The following is a 27,245-nucleotide window of genomic DNA, read 5'->3' as shown; positions in this document are numbered from 1 at the left end:
CTGAATTGTTCTTTAATAAAGCTATCTGTATGAAGCCTGGCAATGTTTTGTATGCATGTACTGAAGCAAACATCCCTGCCAGTTCACCATTTGTAGGTTACTACTGAAGTATTTCATCTGTAACTACCTCAGTCAGGAATAATTCAGATTTTCAGAGAATTCAAGGCTAGCCTTTCAGATAGAATCTACAAGTAATACTATATAAACTAAAGTGAATCCACTATCCCAGCAGTGGTGCTGATTGCTTTTTAACTTGGAAATTCTTCTACTACAAATTGTTGTTTGGGTTTAGTTATCGCATGACTGTTATAACTCATTAACAACTGTGTTCATCCTTGTTGAAAGAGAGTATGTGTAGAATTTCAATGCTATTATCTGCAGTCACTGCCTGTGAGTAATCTCAGTGATACAGTTAAATTGAAGATAAAACTGATACTTATATATTAAACACTGAACAACAGTTGTTGTCACTTGGGCAGTTATGTTCATTCCTTCACATAAATTCTGTTATACTTATGGCAAAGCAGCATCACTTAAATGTCCATGCAATAAATGTAGCAGAATGTCAGGATTTTGTGACTAGATTTGTTATTATTTAAGCTGCTGAGTCAGGCAGCAAACATTTTTAGATGTTTCTGTATTTAACAATATCAGATGTGAGGGTTTTTTTGTTTGTTCTTTTTTCTTTCTTCTCCTGACGTTTGGAAGCATTGTAGGTAAACATGTCTGCTGTTTCAGTGCTCTCGTAGTGTGATTTCCTGATCCATTTACAGTGACAGGTGGTGGTCTGTGAAATAAAAGCAATGACAACTTCAAAGTGTGCTGTTTTTTTTAGGGAATTCCTGTTACTGTGACTTTTTGTTTTGTTTTCTCATAGGATAGAGAAAAATCTTCTGAAGGAAAACTTTAATCAAGAACTTCTCTATGTGAAGCATTACAAAAATAATCATAAATGTCAGAGGTTTTTACTGGTTAGAAGTGGTGATTTCAGAGCTCTACATGAAAATAAGGGCCATATGTTAGATGAACAGGAAGTTTCTTGTCTTCACCTTTTGTGTACTTTCCAGGCAGATTCTGAAACACACTTCACCTCTGATTCTGTTTGTGGCTAAATTATTGTTTTTATTGCTGGTGTTGTACAAAATATAAAAACCGGTGAGCTCTGCCACTTGAATGTAGTTGTGAAGCTGAGTTTTATGCAGTAGATAATACTGCATTGTTCCAAGTTAATAGTTAATTATTTAAACTCTGGCTAGAAAAGTTGCACTTTTGAAGGCTGAGGGAGGAGTTACTTGAGAGAATCAGTATCACAGCAGATTCCAATATTCCTGTACTACAGATTTAGGATTATACTTAGCTCAGTTATGAATGCTTATTGTTCATACATAGACATTTGATAGTATGTGTGGTTATTTATTAAATACAATGTGACAAGCTATTTGAAAATAAAACTGGCTGTTCTGCTAGCTTAATACTGCTTCAAGGCAAATTCTCATAGATCATCTGTGAGGATGAAGATTGGCTTGGCAGGCTAATACAGAGAGTACTATAAAGGAGCTGAAACTTCCTGTATATATATATATTTTTTTTTTAATCTACAGCACTTCCCCTGTATTGAGGAGCAACACAGAATATGTAGCAACATAGTTTCCTTCTTTGTTGCGTAATTAAATCCCAGCTATATAAGATTTTTTTCTGACAGACTACAGTAATAGATAAAGCATTCTAGATTAAAGGGGTGAATGGAAAAAGTAGTATAAACAAGCCTATTTCACATGCATTCATATGCATATTGCAGTATTTTGCAAATTTGGTTGTTACTGAACATTGGAGTAGCTGCAGTGTTAATGAACTGTAACTATTTAAATTCACTCTGTCCCTATTCTTATGACCCCATCACTATGAGAACCCTGTAATCTTACTTCTCAGCAAACGTTATGGCAGTCTTTGTTACTGCTTACATTGCTGGTTACTGCTAGCCCCGCAAAATGGATCTTTGAAAGGGAACATCACTTTGCCACATGTGCTTAAGGATTTAGCTAATTTCTGCAGTGCTACTTTTCCCTGCTCACTGTCCCCTCTGCTGGTCACTGTTCCTGTAGCGAACACTGGTAGACTAGGGTGCATGTTTTTACCCAAACATGCCAAACACGCCAGATTCTTCATGCCAGATCCAGCAGTTTAGCCTCTCTGACCTCCACCTGCTCTTTGCACTGGGAACAGCAGATGCTTGTACCCTGTTCACCTCACTCTGCTGTGGAATTTATAACTACTGATCAAAGAACAGCTCTTGGCAATCTGACTGCAGCTGGGACAGTATGCATTAAAGCCCTCAGGTATGTATATGATGCCATTCTCCTTTGAATTGAGCTCTGAGGCTCAGAGCAGAGGTAATAAAATCCACAAAAAGCAACTATACTGAACAGACAACAATTAACTAAGAGTCAAGTGCTGAAGACAAGTTCATTTTAAGCTTTGCCCATCTCTGAACTATGATTTCAGCTGGAAAAAGACTTTTCTGCCCCAAAAGGGGATGGTACAGCCTACATCCTTCAGTACGCATTCTCTCTTCAGTTACGCAATTGGTTTTGACAATTGTTCAGTTCCACAAAATGGATCAACTTGCTGGACTGACTGAAAACTAACATTTTTTTGGTATTGTTTTTTTCAGAGCATGAGTAAGCAAGCAGTTCTGTTGTAAGAGAAATGGCAGGAATACACACTAGGCCACTGAGGAACATAGGAAATTATTGAGATGGCGACTGCACAGTCTTAAGTTGACAAATGCAGATTCTTCAAAGTTTTCTTACAGACTGAAGGAAGATGAGTGTTTCTCTGCAGGCTTTATCATTCAGCCCTGAAGGTAGATATCTATCCTGATATTTCTCCCCTCAGTAAAGCATGAGAAATTATGATTTTAATCCAGAACTCTCACTACTTTGGGGAGTATTCTCATCAACAGGCTATTTTCACATGTCCTCTGTATTCTGTTTCTGTCATGCAAATATTTAATTATTTATTGTAGGTTTCCTATCTTCAGGATGGGAAAACAAACTCTCCATACAACCTTTTGTGGTGTTCTTCACTTTCTTTAAAAAGTGAATTTCATTTTTTTTTTCTGAGAAGGCTTTACAACTGAGATGTCATACTTCAGAGCAACTGCTTTATAAAACAAATGCTTTATACAAATGTGAGCACCATGAATTCAATCTCCCTGACTGGGTATTTAATTGAAAGTTGCCATGAGATGTGCTTTGTTAACACCACTGTATTTTGGGGAGCCCAGTCTTGGGTTCTTGGGAGTTTCTGTCACAGAGATGTCTGGTTACTGAGTAACAAAGAGGTTTAGGCAAGATTCAAGTGTCAATATGCTCAGTAGAGCTCAGATAATGTCCCCAGTCACATTCAAAAATAGAGCTATAACCCTGTAAAGTAATCTGAAAAATCAAGACTCTTTTAGAGTTGAGAAGTTTGATCTTCCATGAAGTACTACTAATGTAATGATGATGTAGTGCCTCATGATGGGAAATGTAAGTGTTAATGCCAGATAAGTATTCCACCATCATTTATAATTGTCATTTATGTACCTTTGGTCAGTCTTAGCTATTCATAGTATGTCAATCAGTGTCCTATTTAACCATTATCTTCTACTTTGTGGTTTTTTTCAGACTTTGCATTTGGGAAGAACTTTAAATGCATACTAGAAGTTTAGGCAATCTGGTCACATAATACACCATCTCATCTAAGTGCCTTTAAAGAATTTTTCACAGTGAATAACAAAATCACTGAACAATACAGAGCTACTGAAGCCTTTTGTCTTGGTATGCAAAGATTAGACTGCCATCCTTAAAGTGAAAAGTTGCCCTTTCTTGGGAAGATCCAAATGAGACTTAGTCCAATGTAGTAAGCTTTTTGAGACTACCTCAGTACTCGATCTCAGGTGCTCCTTTCCAGCTTTGTAGGCACCCCAGTTCTTCTGTTTCTTTTCACAGGGGCTCATCTGAGGATGCTGACACACTGAACTCTGCACAGCGGATGACTAGAGTAAATTTGTGCATCTGTGGCTTGTTGCAGTCAATTGTTCTAATGACTATGCTATCATGCTATCATGTGAAATACAAAAATCTATGTTCAGATACTGTATTGGAAATTAATGAGCTGTTATTAATTACAAATATTAATTTCTGTATGAATATTATATTTATTAATATTTTTTAAATCAGGAAAATTCCCAGAGATTCTTCGGATATTTCAGTCAACAGAAGTAGTTGCACAGAGGGCATTTACAAAAACAGAATTTGCAGTTTAAACAATCAGAACTTGGAAAAATAGGAGTGCAAAAAAAGGAAAAATTCTAACCATGCTTATGGAGTCTTAGCATTAACTCCATCATATGTACTCAACGATGCTTTGTGTCCCCGAGTAAGTCACCTGTACAAAGAATGGGGTGTTGGCTCTTCCACTGGGATGGCAGGTGGACAGGGAGAGACAGGGCAGTAACTCCCTGGCTTGGTGTTTTAGCTCACTGAATTCTGCTTGCTGCTTCTTCCTGCTGTGCTTTTTCTGAAAATAGACTAAGGTGCATTATGTTATCACATTTATATAAAACTCTTTTTCTCTAAACTCTTCTGTTCAGATGTAAACTTCAGAGTAAACTATCTGGTAAAAGTGTGTTGGAGGCTGAAAAGTAGACATACTGTGCACTGGTTTAGGTGAGAGATTTTCATTGCCATGTACATTAATCATAAGGCCAAGCACATGAGATATTTGTTTTATAACTGTAAGAGCTACCTATTGCAGGATTTTTGTTTGTTTTCTTCTACAATTTGAGTAGGTATGTACCCAAGTCTTGACTCAACGCTTATTTGGGGAAATCTTCTGAAAGTTCTAGAAAAAGTGTAGTTTTATCAGTTCAATAGAAACTTTTTTTTCCAATTGCTTTAGTTGCTCATGTGCCAGACTGGAGAATTAGGGGCAGCTGGCAAGACCATGAAGAAATTATCATCACTACAATGTATTTATCACTTTGGCAAAAATTAGGTGTGAATGGCCACAAAGGGCACTTGCAGATAGTTCCTGTTGACTTTATTGTCTACTTCCAACAGAAAAGCTTTCTACTATTTGCAACATCTAGGAAGCATTGCTTCAGTGGATGTGAATAGTATTTCTAAACTTTATGCTCTCAATAAAGCAAGATAACTATCTAACAAAGTACTTAATGCCATCTTTGCCTCAGTCTTTACTAGTCAGACTACTTACCCTCGCAGTATTCAGCCTCCTGAGCTGGAAGGCAGAGATGAGAAGAGTAAAGCCCCCATTAATCCAATAGAAAACAGCAACCTGCTACTCCATTTAGATGCTGACATATCTATGGAGCCAGAATGGATCAACATGAGAATGTTGAGAGAGCTAGGGGAAGAGTTTGCCGTTTATCAGCAACCCTGGTTAACTGGTGTGGCCGACTCACCACTGGTCATGAGCAGACTTGCACAGCCTGCTGCCAGCTGGTGGCCAAGCCTGTGGTACTGCTGCAGCTTGTTTTCTACCTTAACGTCTTGTTCCTAGGAAACAATCCCAACCTGAGTTACAAGTTTTCCATCAGTAATTTCTTCCATCAAGCAGCCTAAGAAATCTGTAAATATGCACAGAATATAATCACCCAAGCTATCATTAAAAGATTCATCTCAATCAGCAGAGCCTGCTACCTCTCACCTGAAACCTTGCAATTAGCACAATGACTAGTATTTTTTTATGAAATGGCACTATTAATCAAGTCATACTCAGCTATCCTAGGAATGGCCTTTTCCAGTATTTATTACCATCAAAGGTGTCAGTCCTGCTACTACTGTGTAATTCTGAAGACTTCGCAACAGATACAGCTAATTGGATATATGTAAAATAAAGCCTATCAGACTTCTGGAGATTTAAGTAACAAAGTTCAAGTACTTGAATGTTTTCATGTGCCTCATGAATTGATGTAACAATAAATTAAAAAAAAAGTTAATCCATCTTATGCAACTACATTGACTCTTTAGCTGCTTTTATTAAATACATGTTTACATTTACGAAGGTCTAGCAATTTAAAATCCTAATTTAGATTTTCATTCATTCTAAAAATCACATAGGCTTGAAGGTACACAGTGCTGCCACACTTCAGTGTCATTTACATCGAAAAAGAATCAGTTACTGTTTTCATTACAAATATGAGTCTGCCACAATAGACACTTATTTCAAAATACTATGCAGTGTAAAAGCAGTGTTTAAAGTGTACAGCACTATGCAAAATTACTCCTTCCAAATATGCAGTTCTGTAATTAACCTGTAAACAGGGGAAATGACAAAACCAAACCAAAAGAGAAATTAACTAGGAAAGCTTTGCACTTTAGACATCCTGAGGAGCAGATAATAGAATATCAGCATCAAGGAATAACTTGCACACCTGGGCCATTTTCTGCCCACTTGAAAAAGCCACACTGTTTTTCCTTCCCAAGTGGACAAACAAAAAAATTCTTTCCATTATTGGGACCAATCTTCAACACAGTCTTCATAACACATCGTTTGCCGTGGTGACAAAGTGGAAAATTCAAGTCAGCCCACTGCCAAAAGAAACAAGTTTTAGGCACAATTTTAGCATATGTGACGGTTATGAATTCTTTATTTTAAAATTATTCATAAAAACAGTACAGAGGAAGAAACTATTCCTAATAGTTAAGATAATTTTCTCTTTTGTTTATGATTGCTAATTTTAGATTGTTCTTTAACATTGATTTCAACTGCACCCTTTACTGATGTGACTTTAACTCACATTAACAGAGATTTCTTCAAATGGAAGCATTATAATAATTTTGTCTAGACTATTGACTGCCTGGTGGCAGGTAACCGAGTCAAACTCTCCACAGTCACGTACGTTCATAGCTAGGACCAACGGCCCTAGGAAGGTCAGGTTAGGTGTTTGTGCAGCAGTGAGAACAGTTGCCCAGGCAGATTACAGAATCTGCAACAGAATCTGCATCCTTTGATGTTTTCAGGAGTTTGGCTAGACAGAGGAATGGCTGATGTATAGACCTAGAGTTTGCTATAATCCCTCTTCAAGTAAGAATTTGATCTAAACAAATTGGACATGTTCTTTCAAACTAATGTTTCTGCTATATATCTCTCTTACACAACAGAGAAACAGAGTAAGAGCAACTGCCGGTGCAGGTGCCTTCTCGGCAGTAACAATAACTAAAACTACAAGTTTATGACACTATTCTGCTTATAATTTCAGTTGAGTGTGCAAACTTTAAATGGATTCCATCTGTCCACAGTTATACATTACTGGGGCAAAGAAGCTGCAGGAACAAGAATTAGAAAACTGGCCCCAAAGTTTTATACGTACTTGGAAGTAGTCACATCGAATTTCTCTGGGTAAAGGACATGTATAAAACTGCCTGCCCTTGTTCTCTCCATCCTTTCTCACAATTCTGAGGCTGCACAGACGTTTGTGTTTGCTGCAGCACGGGTGGCCCACGTTCAACATACGAAGATCACCTGTCATGTTAGCCGGAGGTGTGCTGCAATGACAGGTTGCAAAATCACTCCTGTGTAATGTTAAAGGGATTACAAACACCACAGCAGCTAGAGAACTCTGTTACCATTACAACAGCTTACTCATTGCACATACAATGACAGCAAGAGAACTCATTTTGTAATGCACCCTACTGTGTCTTTAAAGCTGAATGTCTGCTAGTAGTACATAGACAAGAGCGTGTACTTTTTCTCGCAGGTATTACACTAGTTTTCCCTAGCATTAGCTCACGTCTCAAATTATTTCCAAGTAGTCAATCTACAAAATAAAATACTACTACTGCTATTATACTGCCCACCCCCAAATTTCAACATATTCTAAGAGTTTCAGCATATTCTAAGAGGATTCTGCATTGTGCTCTCAGTGGCAAGAAGATCAGGTAATAACTCCAGATTTGTATGCTTCACAGAAAATGAAGTTCTCTGTTTTTCTAGGGGGGCTAGACAGGAAGTGGGAGTGGGCTAACCACTACACCTGGGGTCAGGTTCAAGATCCAGTGGAGTCTCCCAGGGATCACTGCTGGGTAAAGTCCTGTTCAACATCTTGATCAATGACACTGATGATGACACAGAGTGTCTGCTCAGCAAGTTTGCTGATGACACCAAGCTGGGAGGCTTGGCTGATTAAAGCTGAAGGCTGTAGCCATCCAGAGAGTTGGAGAGACTGGAGAGTTGGGCAGAGAGGAACCAGGTGGAAGTTCAAAAAGGGCAAGTGCAGAGTCCTGCATCTGGGGAGGCATAATAAACTCCACCAGTACAGGCTGGGAGGTGATCTGCTGGAAAGCAGTCCTGTGGAGAGGGACCTGGGGGTCCTGGTGGATTACAGGTTAACCATGGCACAGCAATGTGCCCTTGTGGCCAAGAAGGCCAATGGGATCCTGGGGTATATTCGAAAGTGTGTGAACAGCAGATCAAGGGAGGTTCTCCTCCCCCTCTACTCTGTCCTGATGAGACCTCATCTTGAATACTGTGTTCAGTTTTGGGCTCCCCAGTTTAAAAGGGACAGGGATCTGCTGGAGAAGGTCCAGAAGAAGGCTATGAGGATGACCAGGGGAGTGGAAGGCATGTCTTATGAGGAGAGGCTGAGGGACCTGGGCTTTTTAGTCTAGAGGAGAGAAGACTTAGAGGGGATTTGATAAATGTTTATAAGTATCTGCAGGCTGGCCAGGACTGGGGGGACAGGCTCTGCTCACTTGCTCCCTGCAGTAGGACATGGATCAATGGGTGTAAGTTGCAGAAAAAGAGATTCCATCTCAACACAAGAGGGATCTTCTTTACTGTAAGGGTCACAGAGCACTGGAACAGGCTCCCCAGAGAGGTCATGGGGTCTCCTCCTCTGGAGACTTTCAAGGCTTGTCTGGATAAGTTCCTCTGTGATCTGTGTTAGATAGTATTGTCCTTCTCTGGCATGGGGGTTGGACTCGATGATCTCCTTGGGTCCCTTCCAACCCCTAATATCTTGTGATCCTGTGATCCACTCCCAGGGAGGAGTCAGGAGGACCTGGGGTCAGGTTCAAAAGCACCCCCCAGGAGGGTTAACCCTTTTTAGACAGTAAGAAGAAAGCCTAACCTGGCTAGCTACTGAAATCCTGTTTCAGAACTGGTATATACTGTTCTGTATTTCAAAAGAGCCACATGACCATGTCATGTGGCATATCATTAATACATCACATTTCTCCTGCATAATTTACCTTTGAGTGATATCTGCCTTGCACTCCCATTACTGTTGTGTAGGCCTAGCCAACTTTTCCTTGACAAACCTTGACAGCTTCTCTCATTTCTCTTAGCTAAGGAATGAATGTGTCTGAAAAGGACTGCGTAAATAAAAATCTAGGATGAGTAGTGTGTTGAAGTAGTTACATATAGGCTAGGGAGGAAAGTGAAAATAAAATAGTCATGGGAGGTTCATCAAGGTACCTTTACAGAGCTTTTTTACAGGGAAGAATGTTGAAAACTGCTGGCTGACAACTTTAGAATATTCAGCTACCTTCTTTTGTCACCTTTCACTATAACTTCAAGACCTCTCTAAGGACGTTGTATCTACAGTGCTACGACCAAACAACTCCTCAGGTTGTGCCTGTGGACTTATTAGAGCTACACTGTCATATTCCATGGAAACAGCTGAACTACAAACAGCAGTTTACTTCACAGCAGTACTGGCCAGATGCCATATCAGGATTTTTTCCAGTGACACCCTAGGTCATTCGAATAAGTTACCTCTGTCAGAAATCCAGAGACAACAGTGTCTGAAACCAACAGCACAGTATTCCGTTAATTTTCAGAGATAAAGCTGGTTTATGAGACTATAAAGAGACTTCTTTACGTTTTAGAATACATACCTGGTTGCTATATTATATTGGTGAACTGAGGGTACATGATCAAGTTTCTGTTTCTTCTGGATGTGCTTCAAAGAGAGAGGTTGCTGACAGGAGGACAAAGTCATAGCCATTACGTGTGTTGAGCAATCCTTGTCTGTGCTTACACCTGACTGGCAGACATTGTTTTGGATTTGATTGAAATTGCTTTTTGGAGCAGCACATGGAGAGTGTCCATCAGATATTTGGGTATCATTTCTCAAAGCAGCTTTGTTGCCAAGGTCTGTTAAGACAAGAGTTGTAGTTCCAAATGCAGCTTTCCTATTGATCTTTACTTCTGTGCTTGGTTTTCCAAATTCATTACAAGGGTACTTCATTAAGTTTATGTTAAAGGCTGCAGAATCTTCAAAACTCTCTGTCTTTGGAACTAAGGAAAAATGAGTTATTGGTTATAACCTGTGTAGAGTTATACATTTATAACCTCTATTAACAAGTCATCATGCAGGAAATGAAAGACCAAGTTTAACAAACTATCCTGAAAGATCCTAAAAACAAAATAATAATCCCTATAGTTTACTCTGAACAATACTTTATTTCCAGCCTCCTTCCATTTTGCCACTGCTCCACAGTGAAACATAGTGGTTCCATTGCATGAAGATTTGTTTGAGAGAGAATAAGAGCTGGGCCTTGTACTCAGCAAAGGAGCAAGGAAATTGAGATGTAGTGGTAATTATCTCTGCCTATAGACCAAATTCTTTCAGCTGTGTGGCCAGCAGCTATCTTTGCATACCCAGTATGATATTCTGTCCTTAAAATGTCAAGTATTTCTGCCACACATATGCACACCTCTCACTGTTTCCGGTAATATATGTATCAATTCAAAATGTTTTGGAGCAACAGTCTTGATGCAAATAATTTTCTGTTAATCTGTCCACAGAGTAATTTATTCACTTTCTCCTACAAAAAGGTAAAAATAATACAAAGCTCCTCTTCACACAGAAAATGAGTCTCAGTGGAGTCTGTCCATCACTTCACACATCCCTTCTTAATATCTACATTTCTATACAAAAGTCTGGAGAGACATTAACATGTATCTCATTCCATCTTCCTTCTAAGTCTCATTTCACAGCTGCTTCTGCCCATTAAATCTGGCTTGTACCCATTTTTCTTTGTCCTGTACTGTGCACCACCAAAAAGAGACTGGTACCTTCATCTTGACACTCACCCCTCAGATATTTATAGTTGTTGATAATATCCCCTCCCAGTCTTCTCTCCTCAAGACTAAACAGCACTAGTTCTCTCAGCCTTTCTGTTCAAGTCCCATCATTACCCAAACCATCCTGATCATCCATGAAAATTACTCTTCTGCCCCACAGTTGATTTCTCCCTCTGATATATGCTGCAAGCTTCTAACAATTTTAAGGAGAGATGAAAGAATGGCATTTTGTCTTGTTCCTTGTCCCAGTTAAAACAAAGGGTCACTGCAGAGGCTTCTCTACAGAACCCCACCTGCAGAGAAGTCTAGAAGATAAGACACTTCTAGTGTTTAAGACAAGGCAGTTTCCATAATTGTCCATTTAAGATTTCCCCCAAATCTGACTTTAAGTTAACTAAAGTTATATAAATGCAATTCACAACGAGACATTTCTACAGTTCTAAGAACTCCATCAAAACTACAATCCTTTTTCTCCCTTTCCCAGTAGAGATTCCAGACAATCATTCAGTACCTTCAGGCCTCAAAGTCAAACAGGCATCACAAATTTCAGCAGAAGGTTTGTTTATTAGGGTACAGCGCATACACGTCCACTCCTCTTCAGATTTCTTTGCTACATGTTCACGAGAACATGACCCCCTGCCATAAGCCCAGCCAATTAGGCTATTTCTACTTGGCAGTTTGCTGTGAAACAAAAGAATGAGGTTAGTCTTTTGTGACATTTCTTCTACAAATTACACCACTATGTGCAGGGAGGCACAGGGCTAAAGAACAAATAGTAGACAATGTTATGCCTGCCTATCATATCTAGGACTACATGTCATGGTTTGAGTGTGATCTTTTTTTTTTACCTCAAGGGCAAATCTTTCCCAATGCTGCAGAAGTAATGCAAATAAAAACATTTACATGAAAATGGACAGAAAGTTAATAAATAGCTGATACGCTCTCCAGCACAATGCCCCAGCCTCCCTCACATTCCCTACCATTTTCAAGCACTGCAGCAAGAAACTTGGTGAGAAAGGCAGACTGTTTCAATACCTTCTCCCCCCAGCTTGTTGTACAGAACAAATGTGTTAGTGGGTGAACTTCAGAGGCTGAACTACCGAAAGTCACAAAACCTAGCAAATAAATGCTTCTTACTCTCGTTTAAATGGTATCCAGTAGACCACTTTATCATTGCAGCCAACAGAACTGAAAAACTTAGAAGTTAGAAGAAGTCTTTCCTGTGTATCACCATCTTCTGGAAAACCTTTTGATATTGAGGAGCCTGCTCAGAATTAAGGATTTTTTTTTTCATTCTCCCCACTCTTTTCCTGTTTTAACTGGTGGTTATGATCTCCTCATTAGAAGAAATTCCAGAATGTCCTGGTGTAACTGAGGAGCAAAAGCTACACTCCAGACACTTCTATAGATGTAATATTATTTATTTTGCTGTAAATTATCGTATCTCCTATGTTAACCTGGTGGTTTAGAATCACAGCTATTTTACCATCTCTACATGTTACCAAGGACTAATTTTGTCATAGTATCTGACTGAACATTGTTAGCCTGTTAATCATGACATGAACTTGCCCAGTCAGTAAGATATGCATGTAGAATTTTTAGGAACTATAGTTGATGAGCCATCAAGCATTTTTCCTCATAGCTTTTGTGGAATGATGTACTTTTTGGATTTTTTTTCATTCTAAGAATTTAGGCACTTTGATGAATAACACAAATACTGTACTTGAGAACTGCTGAATAAGGCACTTTTGGAATGTTTACCTTTTGATCTTTTGTGATATCAAGCACATTTTGTGCTCTTCTAAGATAAATAGGAAGCTGGTGCTAGCATAACTCATGTGGAACTGAAAGTGTCTTTCCAAAACCAGTAAGAAGGAAGAAGAAAGAAAGATAAAATCCAGAAGCCCTAAGCCTTGTTCACTGTCCTCTGAATTTACTGAAGTTTTAGTTATCTTCAGTATAACTCTACAGCCAGAACAGAACTGCATAGATGCACAGCTATTTAGATATTCCAGACCTGAAGGGGCTCTCCTATGAAGAGATGCTAATTCTTACTTTCCTTATGCAGTTCAGCTGTTATGAGCAAACATCTGAGCCTATTGTATTGATCACACCAAGAGCAAGGTGAATTTTTTCCTGAAGCAGGGAATAATTATGAGTACTATGAATTGTCCTGAATTCCTACCACTTGATTAGAGTAATAGCTCTAATTAGCAATAACTCCAATTAGTAATAGCTCTAATTTCCTCTGAAAGAAATACTGCGAAAGAATCAAAGTTTTTAACCAGCTCTAAACACTAATGAGCAAAACATTTTTCTTTCACAGTCAAATGAATTTAAAAATGCTTCAGGATCCATTCTGTTTGAGAAGTGACATCTGCTTACCCTGAAACAGCACTTTGAGGTGCTTAAGAAGCTTGATGCTTTTAAGTATTACAAACTCCCACCATACCTAACATTGATAAGCTGTGGATCTGCCTTTTGGCATCGAGGGCAGAAGTAAGTCATCCTGTTGTTCTCTCCTAAACGACACACGGTGATCTTCCCACTGCACTGACCACAGGCTGAGCGCTTGTACACTTTGTAGTGTCTGTAGAGTGGAGACCCAGTTTTGCGGCACTGAAATAGAACACGTTTGGAACTCAAATCAGAGATGGTGTATAAATTTTATGCCAGCCCTTCTACAGTTCAACTGACACTAAAAATTAAAAAAATCACATCAACTGTCTGCATGACTACATTTATAACAACATTCATCTGAGCTATCATCTGTGTTTTACATTATTTAATGAAAAGATTTTACTTTAAATCAACTATAACCATGTCTGGAATTTTCCACATAATGGAATAAAAGAAAGACAACCTGAAAAACTTGGAAACACAACATGCCAGTGTGGTGCAGGCAAATACGTGCTAGGGACTCCCTGAGCTCAACTGACCAGTTAGCTCCAATTCAGCATCAGTAATCTTTTAAGAACACTGCCGCGGGTGTCAGGTCAAACAGCTGATGAGCTCAAATCAGTGCAGCACAGAAAGCAAAAATAAAGCAAACATTAACCACAAAACTAATAAACATCTTCCTTCAACCCTAAAAAGAACCAAAACCACAGCACAGAGCCAGCTTAGACCTCATGCTACAATCTCAGTTGATCAACCTTCCCAAAACCTAAAGAACCACACAGTGTTGAAATAGTCCAGAGATTCTGCAGAAGTCAGATAGCACCTAGTAAAGCTGCTCAGCTTCATCTCACCACTGGCTGTGCCAGACAAGTTGGCTCATGAAAAGCCACATGGTGTGCTCCCCAGATCCCAGCAGGGAATCAAATTAAGTACAAGCCCAAAGGGCACAGTGATCTGAAGAGCCTCCAGAGGGCTGACAAACAGGCATATTTCATGAGACAATTCACACAGTGTCAGTATAGACATATACCAGCTAGAACTGGCAGAAAAACAAACAAGAAAAGCCCTGCAGAGGTGCAGCCAAGTCTGCAGAGCCACAAGTTTCAGCATTAAAATCACAGTTGCTTGGGCACAGTTCAGACAACATCACAGCTGGCCCAGCAATACTAGCCCATTTCTGGCAGGGTTCAATAGCTCTAACTCAATAATGCATGAAGACTCTTGGAGTCCTCCCAGAATACAGGTGTCTTTGAGCACGGCATATTTGCATTTGCTGTGCTCTTATTCATCAGCCTCGCTGTATGAAAATGCCTTTGCCAATACAATCTAGTAATTCAATCAGAAATAATTACTAATGTATATTTGTTTGCATATTCACAAGCAGTTTGTTTTCTCCTCAAGCTTCACAGTTAGTTTCTTAATAGTTTTCATTATGGTTTTACCTTGAAAAAACAAGGTGGGGGGAAGGGCTTGCTCTCCTTTAAAAGCACAGGACTGGTGAATATTTGCTAAGTATAGATTACTACAGTTTTGAAAATGGCTAAACTGAGCTACAGAAAATGTAACTTGTTTATTGTTAGACTAAAAGCCAGGTACATGTTTAAATCTCCTAGCATTACAGTTGTTCCAGAACTAGATGCTCTTTACCGCTAGAGTTGTCAATGAAGTCTGGAGAATGAGATGATTTCCCCAGCCAACTGACTAAACTCTTCTGTCGGTTGGGGAAAAGCAGTTAAACAAATTACATCCTTAGCCTTTGTGACTGAAAGAGAGTAATAGGAAAGTTAGGTGTCCTTCTCCCAGACTACGAAAAAGAGAATTTTTAGTAGCATTAGTTCCTTGCCTTACATGAATACATAAAATAGACAAGAATTTTACTGCTGCTGTTTGTTTCTCTGAATGTAGCTTAAAGAAGAAAAATGTACAAGAATTAGGTCAAATTCTCTTTTTTTTTTTTTTCCTCCATTTTGGAGAGTTAGAGAGCAACCAGGAATTACAAAGTTTACAGAGGAAGAAATTAAATCCTCCTGATGTTGTGGCAGCAGGGAGAAGCTGGAATACATTTCTCGTTATCAACCAAAAAAGTAACAGCTTTTTTTTTAACTGAAACAAGAAGTTTCAAATAAATACACTTGGTATTTCAAGTTTCATAAAGGAAGCCACATGAATTACCTTCATACTTCCCTGGGGCAATCTCTAGTTCCCAGTTTGAGGAGTGACCTTTATGTTATCATACATATGAGTGTGCTTAACTTACATCAGTTCTGACATGTTCAGAGTGATATTACAGTGCATGCACAGCAAAACTCTTCTGGCCCTCAGGCAGCATCTGTCAAGCTGTCCCGCTGCGACTGGTCTAAGCTGCGTGCATTCTCACAGTCTAGACTCCCCCACGTGCCCTTCGTTCAACAATTCACAATTAATAAAGAGCACACAAACCATCATTCCTGTTCATGGAGATATTTGTCCTGTTTCCCTTTTTTACATACAACTTAGATGCTGTATGTGGTTTCTCCAAAACGTGCAACAATACCTTATAAAAAAGCAGGGTAAAATCACGTGTCATTTTCACCAAGTGGCGTATATGCTCATCTGACAGTTGGCAAACCTGTAAGAAAGACAAGAATGCTTTTTGGAATATTAAAATTAACAGCAGAAAGGCCTGTAGGGAATACCAATATACTTTGTCTCATCTGTGCAAGACAGGAGGTAAAAGCTTCAGTTGTCTTCTTATACATTGACCTAAATGTTCCTGACCATAGGAATCACATGTGGCTAACAACTGTTAATTTCCTTATGGTCTGTGGTAAAACCCATTCATCATCAGAAGTTCTTTCCTATGAGAGATCTTCAGGAAGAATACTTGAGCTGAAGGCACCACAATTAGAGAGATTTATTAACCCAAATCCATTTTTGTTAAGAATTCAAAATGTTGTCGCATTTTTCCACCCTCTGCCAGCTGACAGTGCAGACAGAATTAACGTCAAGACTCATCCTATGAAAAACTTTTGGGAATACTATGATTTAAAATACCCACAACTGCTCCATTACTATCTTCAGTTGATTTCTGTTACATTCTATGTAATCTCAATTGCTTTTGCAAACATCAGACTTTTTTTCAACCACAGTATGAAGATGCATGGTTGTGGATCTTAAGCAAAAATCATAGAATCATACAATCAATCAGGTTGGAAGAGACCTCCAAGATCAGCCAGCCCAACCTAGCACCCAGCCCTAGCCAGTCAACTAGACCATAGCACTAAGTGCCTCAGCCAGTCTTTTATTGAACACTTCCAGGGACGTGACTCCACCACCTCCCTGGGCAGCCCATTCCAATGGCAAATCACTCTCTCTGTGAAGAGCTTCCTGCTAACATCCAGCCTATAAAATAGTATGGTAAACTACAGTAGAAAAGCAAATTATGCCAGCAGCGCTACCACATAAGCTGTTTTGGGTAGTAACTGAACAAAGAAAACCTGATGACTCTTTGGTGTCCTTTATTCATAGGCTGACAATTTAATAGTAGCACAAAAGAATGCTAAAGTTGTAAAAGAGAAGATTTAACCCCACTCCCCTCACTCTGTGAGGCATGAGTAGCAGCAACTACTTCCATGGCAAAGAAATTTGTACTAATAGCTGTAATGATAAAACACTGGTGTCTTAGAATAACTTTTAAAATGACAGATTATAAAATAAAGGGTAAGAAGATGAAAAAATTAATACTTAGGTGTCACCCACCTTAACAGCTGGACAAAGACCACTGTCAAAAAGCGCTTCATTTTTTATGATGTTTCCCACGCCAGGTAGTACCGCTTGATCCAGTAACACATCGCACAGCATACGGGTTTTCTGGTGCTTAATCTCAGTTTCTGCCCTTGAGAAGCTAAACTTTGGAGAACAGACATCCAAGCTTTCCATCATTCTTACTTTCTGCTCACTCTCAGCTGCATTTCTGTAAGAGAAAGATAGATTAAGATTTATTTTTATTTATATGCTAATTTAGCAATATGATTTTAAAAACAACACATGAAAGTATCGATAGAGCATTATATGCAGGTAATGGAAACCATGAAAACACAGGAAGAGGAATGGAAATTACATTAACCACCCCTCCCAAAACCAGGGCAACAACACATGCATGGATCACACATCTTGTCCAAGATACAAGAAATCATCTTCTTTTTGTTTGTACTAGTTCCAACATGCAAAAACCAGTTTTAGACCATCAAACATAATTAATTGTATGGATACATGGTCTAGTAGTTACACCACAATAAAACATGTATTTCCTTAAACCTTGATTTTATTACTTTAAGCATAATCACTTGAAAACGTCACAGCACAAAAAGTATCAGGTTTATATAAGCTTTTATGCTTTGTAATGTTAAATATGCATCTCTTTATTACTTGAATTTACATGCCCCTTTTCACTCAAGCCTCAAGTGCTTTAAAATAAAGGTTGCTATGTTATTATTACCCATCTGCTTGCAAAAAGAAAACAAAATAAAAACAGAATCTTGAGAGTGTAACTATATGAAACCAGTAACAATCACAGGTCCTTACTCTTCTTAGGCAAGTGAGAGTAGCATGGAAATTAAGAGGCCCTTACTCTTAGGTAAGTGAGACTAGCATGGATATTAAGAGGCAATGGGCTTTGGCACCCACCATTAATAAGAGAATCAAATCCAACTTTCATTCCCAGTGTCTGCACTATCTACCTAATAAGTCTATGGTATGGAACTACTTTAACTGTATGTAAACTCTAATATAAAACTAATGAAAAATATGATACCTTTAGAAAGCTTTGGGTTGTTTCTTTGTATTCAAGCACTTAGTTTGCGTGTTCTTAATGTTATAAGAAGAAATGAACCATGCAGTGCTTCATTTGGTTAGCTTCTGCTTTACCTGTACTCTGCTGTCACCTCAAAAAAACAGACAGTGTCCTCAGTAAGCTGTATCTCCAAAACTGGTGGTGCTCCACTTCTGTCCTTGCTTCTATCAGGATTAATGCACATGGAACCATTCATACCGAAGTGAATCCTCAGAGAAAAAGAGAGTTCTTAGGAGTATTTCAACAGTGTTTCCAACTAGGCTATATTTTATGCTATGAACTATCTAACCAAGTTATTTCACAGGCACAGACTCTCATAATTAACAGTAACATGGCAACAAGCTACCTGCTTACATAACACTCAGCTCCCAAAGAATCCTTCTCAAGTCAAAATTACTTCAAAACAGCAGTTTTTCTGTGGCCTTCATAATTCAAAAACCAATCTGATCATTAAGCAACACGTTTTTGATGTACCACACTGAGAAGTTTTTCACTTGACAAGTGGGTCTTTCAGCATAGGTCCTTAAGTCTTCAGAGAGGCTGAAAGAAATGAGTCTATTTTACCGGACAATTTTCTGTTAAATCAGGCAGAATTCACCTGATATGAAACTAAAGATTTCAAACCCCATATTGCCAAAATAATTATCATATCAAAGCTACTTCCAGAAATGCCATGAACAAAGTAATTAACATCTGCCATATGTTGTTTTCTGATTTTCTTTGCCTACAACCAAGGTGAAACCTGCAGGTCAATTAAAAATTAATAAAAGAAATAAACTGAAAAATGCACAGATGGAAAGGAGCAGGACAGACTCTTTCAAGCATTCCTTTTACAGGTTACTAATGCTTTAAGAGTTATTACATTTTGTAATGTATCCTACTGGGGGCAAGTATACTTGAGCAAAGGACACATTTGACTATGGTCTCGCGCATTTCCTTTAATACAAATTCACCTCCTACATTCAAGTCCTAAATAAAAAATAAAAATCAGAAACCATGTAAGACACAGGCTATCCTGCTACCACACACTGTATGTTACAAAAGCTAGATTACTTTGTAACTGCAAAAAATAATGCAGAACTACAGAAATGACCAATGAAACACTACATGACTGACATATTCCCTTTCAGCCCCTGTTACGTTTCAGGAAGGACAGGCACTTTAAACATATACAGCTAGATTATGACAACATTTCATAAGGAGCTGGCATTAAGGCTATGCTTTAATGTAACTTTCTCATAGCATTCACTCATTGTCTTCACATTTAAAAAAATGTCTGTCTTTCCAAAACTCCCTTCTTACAAGTCAGTTCAGGTGATTTTAGCCACTTAAGATGTTCAATAGCCTTTTCCAGTTCTAAAGCATGACAAAACTGCACAGGCCTAAACAGTCAACTTTCTTTTTAAGTTCTCATGTCTTGCTACCAGCTAGTAATGTACTGAGTGCTTTCAGAAAGTTACTTTTAAAGAAATAGTATTAACAACTGATGGCTTCATTTACAAAGCCCCTGTTTAAAAGCAGCATTAAGAAGAACAATTATTAGCTACCTTAATGATTCATCAGTTCATTAGTAGACAAAATAATTCAGTCATGGTTATGGATTTAAATTGAAAAACTTTAGGAAATTTACAGAATTTCAGTTATCTTTTTCATTATCTTTGATGCCCTCAAATAGGGCAAAATACATATATTCTCATTTTAATTACAATAGTAAAGTCACATTAGATCTGGGATCTGTTATTCAATGGTAGGTAGTAGTAAGAAGTTGATGATTTTTTTGTTGTTGTTTAAAAAGATGAGGGGTTTGAATTATTTAATGCTACACAATATTGCAAGGATGTGGTTTTATTTCATTTTTCCCTATAAATATAAAATATTAATATCAGCACTGTCAAACTGTTATATAGAAATATAACAAACAGACAATTCATATGACCAAATTCTAAGGGCCAACAGGTAATTCCCACTCAAGAGAGTAATGTCTTTCCTTTAAGGGATTTGGAGCCAACAATTATCTCTTCTTTAAGAAGTTATGCAAAAATGTATGTGCATTATCAATTATCAGAAACCTTTTCATTTATCACTCCAAATTTACATGAATAGCACACCATAGAAATGAAAATGAGCTTCTTTTACATAACTGTATCGTTTCTGTGGCAAAATACGCAGTCCACAGAAGTCTCTCCTGCACAACTCACAAGTGTCAGAAATTTTGCATCTTTCTTTAATTACTAAGTGACTTTGAATGCAAATTTGTGGGAGAAAACAAACAAACAAAAACCCCAAAACCCAGATTTCTCTAAAACCCTGAACTTTCTTCAGTAGCTTTCATGCCCTTGCTTAAATGGACATCAAAAAGTAAAAGTACTCAATTCTTAAGGTGTTATTGTCCATTTATACTAAAAAGAAAAAAAATATGCCTTCACTGCCCACCATGGGTTGCAAATACACTGAACTTCATTTGTTAATTGCTGTCCACAACATGGCAACGCTTCAGAAGCATCCTCCTCATTTGCAAGTCAGGCAAACAGTAGCCAAACTGTATAAAACAATTTCATGGCCAGGTTATCTTCTCCCACCAGGCAGTCGTTCCCCACTTAAGAAAATCCAGGAGCATAAAATCAGTTAATTACCCTTCATGGCCTAGTCTTTCACAAGACTTGTCTGATTAATACTCTTCCAGCATGACCACCAGCTTTTTACTGGTAATCTTAGCACATGATAAAAACTGATTTTGTTATGTTGAGAAACTATGTAGACAAACAGAATCCACACATTGATAACCCTCCTCATGTCAAAACATCCTATATTTAGAAGTTAACTTCAATAAAGAAATAATAACATCATCTGAAAGCATATTCCTTACTTCCTCTCCCAATAACAATCCATAGGCTGCTATAAGATGCATTTTCTGAAGCTTTCCTCTGGTCCTCCTCAACATCTTCAAGATGTACAACATACATTTTTAAAGTAAGAGCATGAATATCTTCATTGTCAGATAAGCAGTATCTGCCTTCTGTGTAGAGGAGGCTTTTCCTGTACATAACTTCTACATTTGCAGTCAAATAATTGACATGAGTGACTTCTTCAACGCAGTTTCTAGTTATACTAACTGCTGAGTTGGTGAAACTTTAAGATTTTCAAATGATAAATGAAAGTTGTTTTCATCAAATACAATAATTGGCTAGAAAACTTAAGAATTATTTAAGATCTTTCAGGATACAGAGGATAGTATTTTCCATACTAGAACCTGGCCATGTTTTCTATCTTTCTGAAGAAAAATTTTGCAAGATACTTACTCAAATCCCTTAGTAATAGCTTCTTTCTTCTGATAATGTAATACATGTAACAGTCATTCTAAAAAGGCTAACATCTGTATCTGTTACCCATCCTGACTTTTTTCTAATCTTCCTTTACAAGTGACTTACCTTTTCTTTTAAAAATGGCTTTGTGGTTCATTTCAATAAAGCACAATACAAAGAAGATAAACTGATTAGGACCATAATCCTATCCTTCACTAACATGGATAGCTTTAGATACATATGCAGTCTTAATAGTTACTCGTCCAGTTGTCATGTAAAGACTGGAATATGCTTTTAAGATTAGCTACATTTCTCTAACAATTGGAGAAATAAGCATAAAGCACTATATCTGACAGCGAGCAGGCCCCTGCTACCAAAGATCAGTCTGCATATCCCAGGTAATTACTAATATACCACAGTCTTTATTTATCCAGTATGGAACCACTGTAAGCTCTTATAGTTGCAGTTCCACCTCTCTCCTATCACAGCAGTGACAATGGTAAAATCTGTCACAGAATTGTAAGGTGTTTGTTGATATTATCAGTCCTAAATTACCAAAAATTATGACCTTACACCTTTGTTCAAAGTAAGTCATCCAGTAACAAAGCCCACACTGAATGTAGAATTGGTGTTGTTTTCTCTTTTAAAGGCTCTGAAAGACCATAATTCTGGTTTAAGCAGTGTAAAAGAAAAACATTTAATGCAAGCCTTACCTATTAAATATGCGAGTCTTACTTATGTGCTAATTACCATAAAGAATGAGATTTATTTTTAGTTGACTTTGCAGTACACAAATGTATTGAACTAGAAGAAGTAAACTCGATTCCAAATACAACCTTGGTGTCTAGTACAAGATGCCCAAGGGCTTAAAGCATATGACAAAATCCTAAGCACATCAGCAAACCCCTAACAAGCTCTCCAAAACATGAACAATGACTTAGCAGGTTTACAATTTGTTTAGGAGATGTGATTTCACTAGGAGTTCAGAGTTAACGTTTGTTACAGCCAAACCACTCACCTGCCAGATTTCAAACCATACTTCCAAACCAAGGAGATGTTAATATTGTTTAAAAAAAAAAAGGATAGCATAAATGTATACAGACAGAGTATCTTGAGTTTGCCAATTTTTTCATGAGTTTATTATCAGAGCAATTGAATAATTAAAAACTAAGCATAGAACTTCAGTCTACATTTCTTAAGGAAAGCTAAAAGAAATTGCAAGTACAATTTGTAGTGTAAGATATTAAGTAACTGTAACTTCATGCACTTCTCTGGATTTTGTCCCCAGAAAATGCAATTTCATGTTTGCAACAAAGATTTTTAAGGAGTAACTGTCTTTTCCGGACAGCTTTAGATGGAATCATAGACTACAAATAAAGTGATAAACTACCTGAAAATATAAGTGACTATATCCAGTACTGCAGAGAGGCTGCTTAGAAGTTTCTTGCTACATCAATTTTCAAATCTCTGAGGCCTAGATTAACAAAATGACCCCTCCCTTCCACATATGTACAGTCTGAACGCATAGGAAGCCTTTTTCTGACCTCTTACCTCAAAGCCTTCTGATCAAAATACATAAAAAGTTCCTTTCCCAATGTCTCCACTCCTCTGTAAACACATCCGACAAGGAAATCATGACCAGAGAGTCTCTCCTCACTTGAAGTAGTCTCCTGAAAATGAATCCACAGAGATTAAAACAGAATATATACTCTCTACTTTGGTCAAGAGAGCCTGGTTAAAAGAGATGACTCTATCACCCTGCTCTGGTGAGACATCACTTAGAGTACTGTGTCCAGCTCTGGGTCCCCCAACACAAACCAGACATGGAGCGGGTGTGGAGGGCTGAAAGAGAGGCTGAAAGAATTAGGAGAAGGTTCCAGGAAGACCTGGGGAAGGACTGTTTAGAAAGGCTTGTAGCAATAGGATAATAGACAATGGTTTTAAACTGAAGCAGGGTAGATTTAGGAGGGACATAAGGAAGAACATGAGTGGTCATGTGCTAGTTTGAGCCTAGCTGGGATGTTTTAGTGAGAGGAATTAGACTACAGGCTGTGAAAAGGAAACAATGGTGATGTCTACTTCACTCATAGGCTTGATGAGATGTATAAAAACAAGAACACAAACATAGATAACACAGTTTTGCTCTCTGGCTTTGGGCTGCACCTCTCTCTAACTTGCTGCCTAACTAATCTGTCTGCTTCTTAACCTCCCTATCTGATCCTCCAAACTCACCTTGAATGTAAGTAAAATCTGGGGTAAGGTAGAGGGATGGGAAGAAGGAGGAAGGGTGGTTGAGAGCATCTCCTGGGAACTCTGGTTTCTGGGAGGAGTGTTGTGTTTCTGCATTATTTTTTAACTTGTATATTTCTGTATGTAGCTGTATATATTGTAAATATCTGCTTGTATATTGTGCTAAGCTGTAAGTATAGCTCCATTCTTTAATTTCCAGATCAGCTGAGTCTAGTCTGGGTGATTTTCTTAAGTGTGGGGGGGGCGAGTAACACCCAAGCCATGACAGGTAAAATGCTGGAACAGGCTGCCCAGGAACGTGCTTGAGGCCCCATCCCTGGAGACATTCACGATCAGGCTCAGTGTGGCCCTGGGCAGCCTGATGTAATTGGAGGTGTCCCTGCTATCTGCAAGGGGTTTGAACGAGACGACCTTTGAGGGTCCTTTCTAACTTAATGTGATCTGTGAATCTCTGATTATAGCATCAGTACACATTCAGCAAGTATTTGTATGAATTAATTTTCCAAACTGGACAAATTAAACCTTTTCTCCTTAAGCAGCTCTATCAAAATCAATGAGATTACTATACCAGGAAGCAGACATCTACTATTGCTAATGATATCACAACTTAGCTCATTCTTTCCAAAATTAAAACAATCCATCTTTTTTATAAGGGTATTTTATGCCTTTTTTCCTTCATGTATTCACAATAAGAGTTTCAGGGTTATGTAGGCTATACAGGTATGGTTTGAATACGGAATACTTGTCAGTGTCAGCTCTGCCATTGGCAGACCTGCATTCTTTTCCAAATGCCTCTTGCTGGGTTTCTATCCAAGCTAACAAAATGCTTCAGTGTTTCACATGGGGCACTGCATATTACAGAAAGGTCTCTTTGGAGCCCACAAACATATTTCTCTCTCCCTGCCAGCTGAAAGTCTAATCACAAAAGGTACTGAACAGCAGGTGGGACACTACTAGAGCATAATAAAAAGATAATTGTGAGATTGAAGCAATAATCATTTCTTGCTTAGCACAAGAAACTCCACTGAAATTATAAGAGACTTTCCCATGTTATCTGGTTCAAACACTTGCTCTGACTTAAATCAGGCAGGGCCTCAACTGGTCAGCTTCAGAGTAACTCCAGAGATGGAGGCTTGCAACTACCTGGGTCATTGTTTCAGAGTTTAACTACTGCAGTGGTGGAAAGATTTTCCTAATATCTAATAAAAATTTCTCCTAGTATTGCCTGCATATGCTATGTCTCATCTTCCTGTGTACCTCTCATGAGAGTCTAGCCCTGCCTCCCACGTACCTCCCTCTTATGTAGTTGAAGAGAGCAATAAAACTCCAGTTCTATCAGCTTCTCCTTGTGCATCATCATGTGCTTCAGCCTGCTAACAATATCAGGGGACTCATTCTAGTGCATTGTCTTTTTCCTGCTGTCAAAAGCTGGACACGGTAATCCAGAAGTAATATTCAAACATCTGCTGAGATACAAGAATCACTCTTCTCAGCCTGTTACCTACGCTGTTGCTAGCACAGCCCAGTATGACCTTCTTCCTCAGAAGGGCATACTAGTGATGTGATGTCTGCTGATACAGGACCCTAGGTCCTTTTCTTTTTTGTGGAGCCACTTTCCATCTTACCAGCATCCAGACCTGCTTAATTGCATGACATTATTGTATTCAAAGTGCAGGACTCTGCAAGTCTTAAAAATGCTTCTGCCAGTCTATTTTTCTCAGCTTGTCAAAGTTTCCCTAAGTAGTACCCCAAAGTCCCCAGAACCTGCTGAAACTTGCTGTTAACAGAGTCCTAGCCACAAGGCACAGGTACGTGCGCCAGTGCTTCAATCACAACACTCAATTGTCATGAAAATACGTATGAAAGCAACTCTGACAAACGAGTAAGGCTACTGCTAGGTAGTGAAATTTCACCACTCTATGCAATCTCCCACCGTATTATTACTCTGAAATGATACACATAGAGATAATGGCCATAAAACTATTCTGCCTAGTAGAAAATAAAAAAAAAATAAAAATGCATAACATCAGCATCATTCACTTTGCCTGTTTTCAGAATATGAAGAACACAAAATTTTGCTCTCGTGAGCAGTCCGCCCCTTCCAATAACTGTATTACAGTAAGTCAGCATGTAACAAGGTTTATTTTACTTGTAAGCTGCTCAAGTTTGTTCAACTTGAATGAGAGGAAGAAGTACTGAGACTTAAAAATAACTTTTTTTTTTTTAATTGAATTTTAATTTATACCAGCCTTACCAGCCCCATCAGAGTTTTATACTGGTGAATTATTTTATGCTGCCAACAGAAAGGCTAAAAGCCAGTAAAGAATTACATAGTGTGCACACTGAGAGCAGATGTCACACTGTTTATCTGAAGAGATAGGTTTTCTTTTTGTTCTTTTGTTTGTTTGTTTGAAGTTGTGGAACTAAAAGCTCCTTTTCAGCAGGCCAACATGGACTTTTTGCTCATCATGCTTTGTTCAGACTTGGGATGACTTATGAGACCACGAAAAAGGAATACAGCTAGGACCTGCTACTGGAATTTTCCGTGTATCGTAGATTACCTGAAACCCAGCATTTTAAAATTTATCCTAAGCGAATAAGAGCGACTCTAGAAGCTTTCTCTCATTATTTCCCAGGGCCTCTATGTTTCCATAGCTTCGGCTGCTCGTCACAGGTTCGACCTATTATGGCTTATTTCTTACGCTGATGGCAAGAGCGTTTCAGCATTGCACGGAACAGTAGCCACGCGTACGCTCCTCCCCGTCGCCAGGGGGCGGGAGTCGGGGCGGACTGTGAGACCACAGCCGCTCCAACTCTATCCTCCCTGAGCTCAGGCCCGACAGCGCCGCGCTCCAGTGGCTCACTGGATTAATCTGCCCTTCCCCAAGCCTGGCGGCGTTCGCCGCTGTGCACACTCAGGACATCAGACATTGCGTCCCCTAGCCCGGCTCCGCTTCTGAGCGGAAGAGGCTGTTTCCTCCCCCTTGGCCTGGCCCAGCCCGGCCCGGCCCGGCCCAGCCGAGCTTCTGCCCTGGCCCAACTCCTCACCGCTCTGCTGCCTGCGGCTGGCAAGGCGCTGCCGCCTGCGCTCCGCACGGCCTGGCCCCGCCGCACCCGCGTCCGCAGCTTCTCCGCGTGGAGCGCACAGCCCGGACCCTCCACCATGGCTGCCCCTCCGTTCAAATCAGCCGCTCACCTAGGGGCGGTGCTGCCGCGCCGGGGCAGTCCCGCCTCTGGCCGCCCGCCCTGGTAAGCGCGGGGCCGCTGCTGTGGGGCTGTCGTGGTGACTGGGGGAGGCGAATGCCCTCTGGGCTGGGAGAGTTTGGGCCGAAACAGAGAGAAACAAACCTTACGGGTACTGCTGA

The 27,245-nt window shown here is 39.1% G+C and overlaps 1 protein-coding gene across 1 annotated transcript; it reads right to left on the bottom strand.

Moving 5' to 3' along the window:
* Window positions 1-6,023: 6,023 nt before the first annotated feature.
* On the bottom strand, window positions 6,024-27,077 carry NEIL3 (nei like DNA glycosylase 3). Its single transcript, XM_064148893.1, has 10 exons — window positions 26,929-27,077; window positions 23,182-23,300; window positions 18,403-18,537; window positions 17,236-17,449; window positions 16,031-16,105; window positions 13,550-13,716; window positions 11,609-11,778; window positions 9,906-10,308; window positions 7,379-7,553; window positions 6,024-6,596 (listed from the first exon to the last, which is right to left on the bottom strand). Exons 1-10 carry the CDS (start codon window positions 27,043-27,045, stop codon window positions 6,420-6,422), a joined length of 1,752 nt encoding a protein of 583 aa, XP_064004963.1. The 5' UTR covers window positions 27,046-27,077; the 3' UTR covers window positions 6,024-6,419.
* Between the last annotated feature and the right edge of the window lie 168 nt (window positions 27,078-27,245).

The sequence above is a fragment of the Pogoniulus pusillus genome, chromosome 9, assembly GCF_015220805.1.
Source record: "Pogoniulus pusillus isolate bPogPus1 chromosome 9, bPogPus1.pri, whole genome shotgun sequence".
NCBI classification, from domain to species: domain Eukaryota; kingdom Metazoa; phylum Chordata; class Aves; order Piciformes; family Lybiidae; genus Pogoniulus; species Pogoniulus pusillus.
This window is presented reverse-complemented; position numbering and strand designations above follow the sequence as displayed.

Coding starts and splice junctions, on each gene's coding strand:
- NEIL3 (XM_064148893.1), bottom strand. CDS start 27,045: ATGGTGGAGGGTCCGGGCTGTGCGCTCCACGCGGAGAAGCTGCGGACG. Junction 17,450..18,402: donor GAGGTGACAGCAGAGTACAG/GTAAAGCAGAAG, acceptor TTTCTCTTACAG/AAATGCAGCTGAGAGTGAGC. Junction 11,779..13,549: donor CCACAGCTTATCAATGTTAG/GTATGGTGGGAG, acceptor TTTGTTTCACAG/CAAACTGCCAAGTAGAAATA.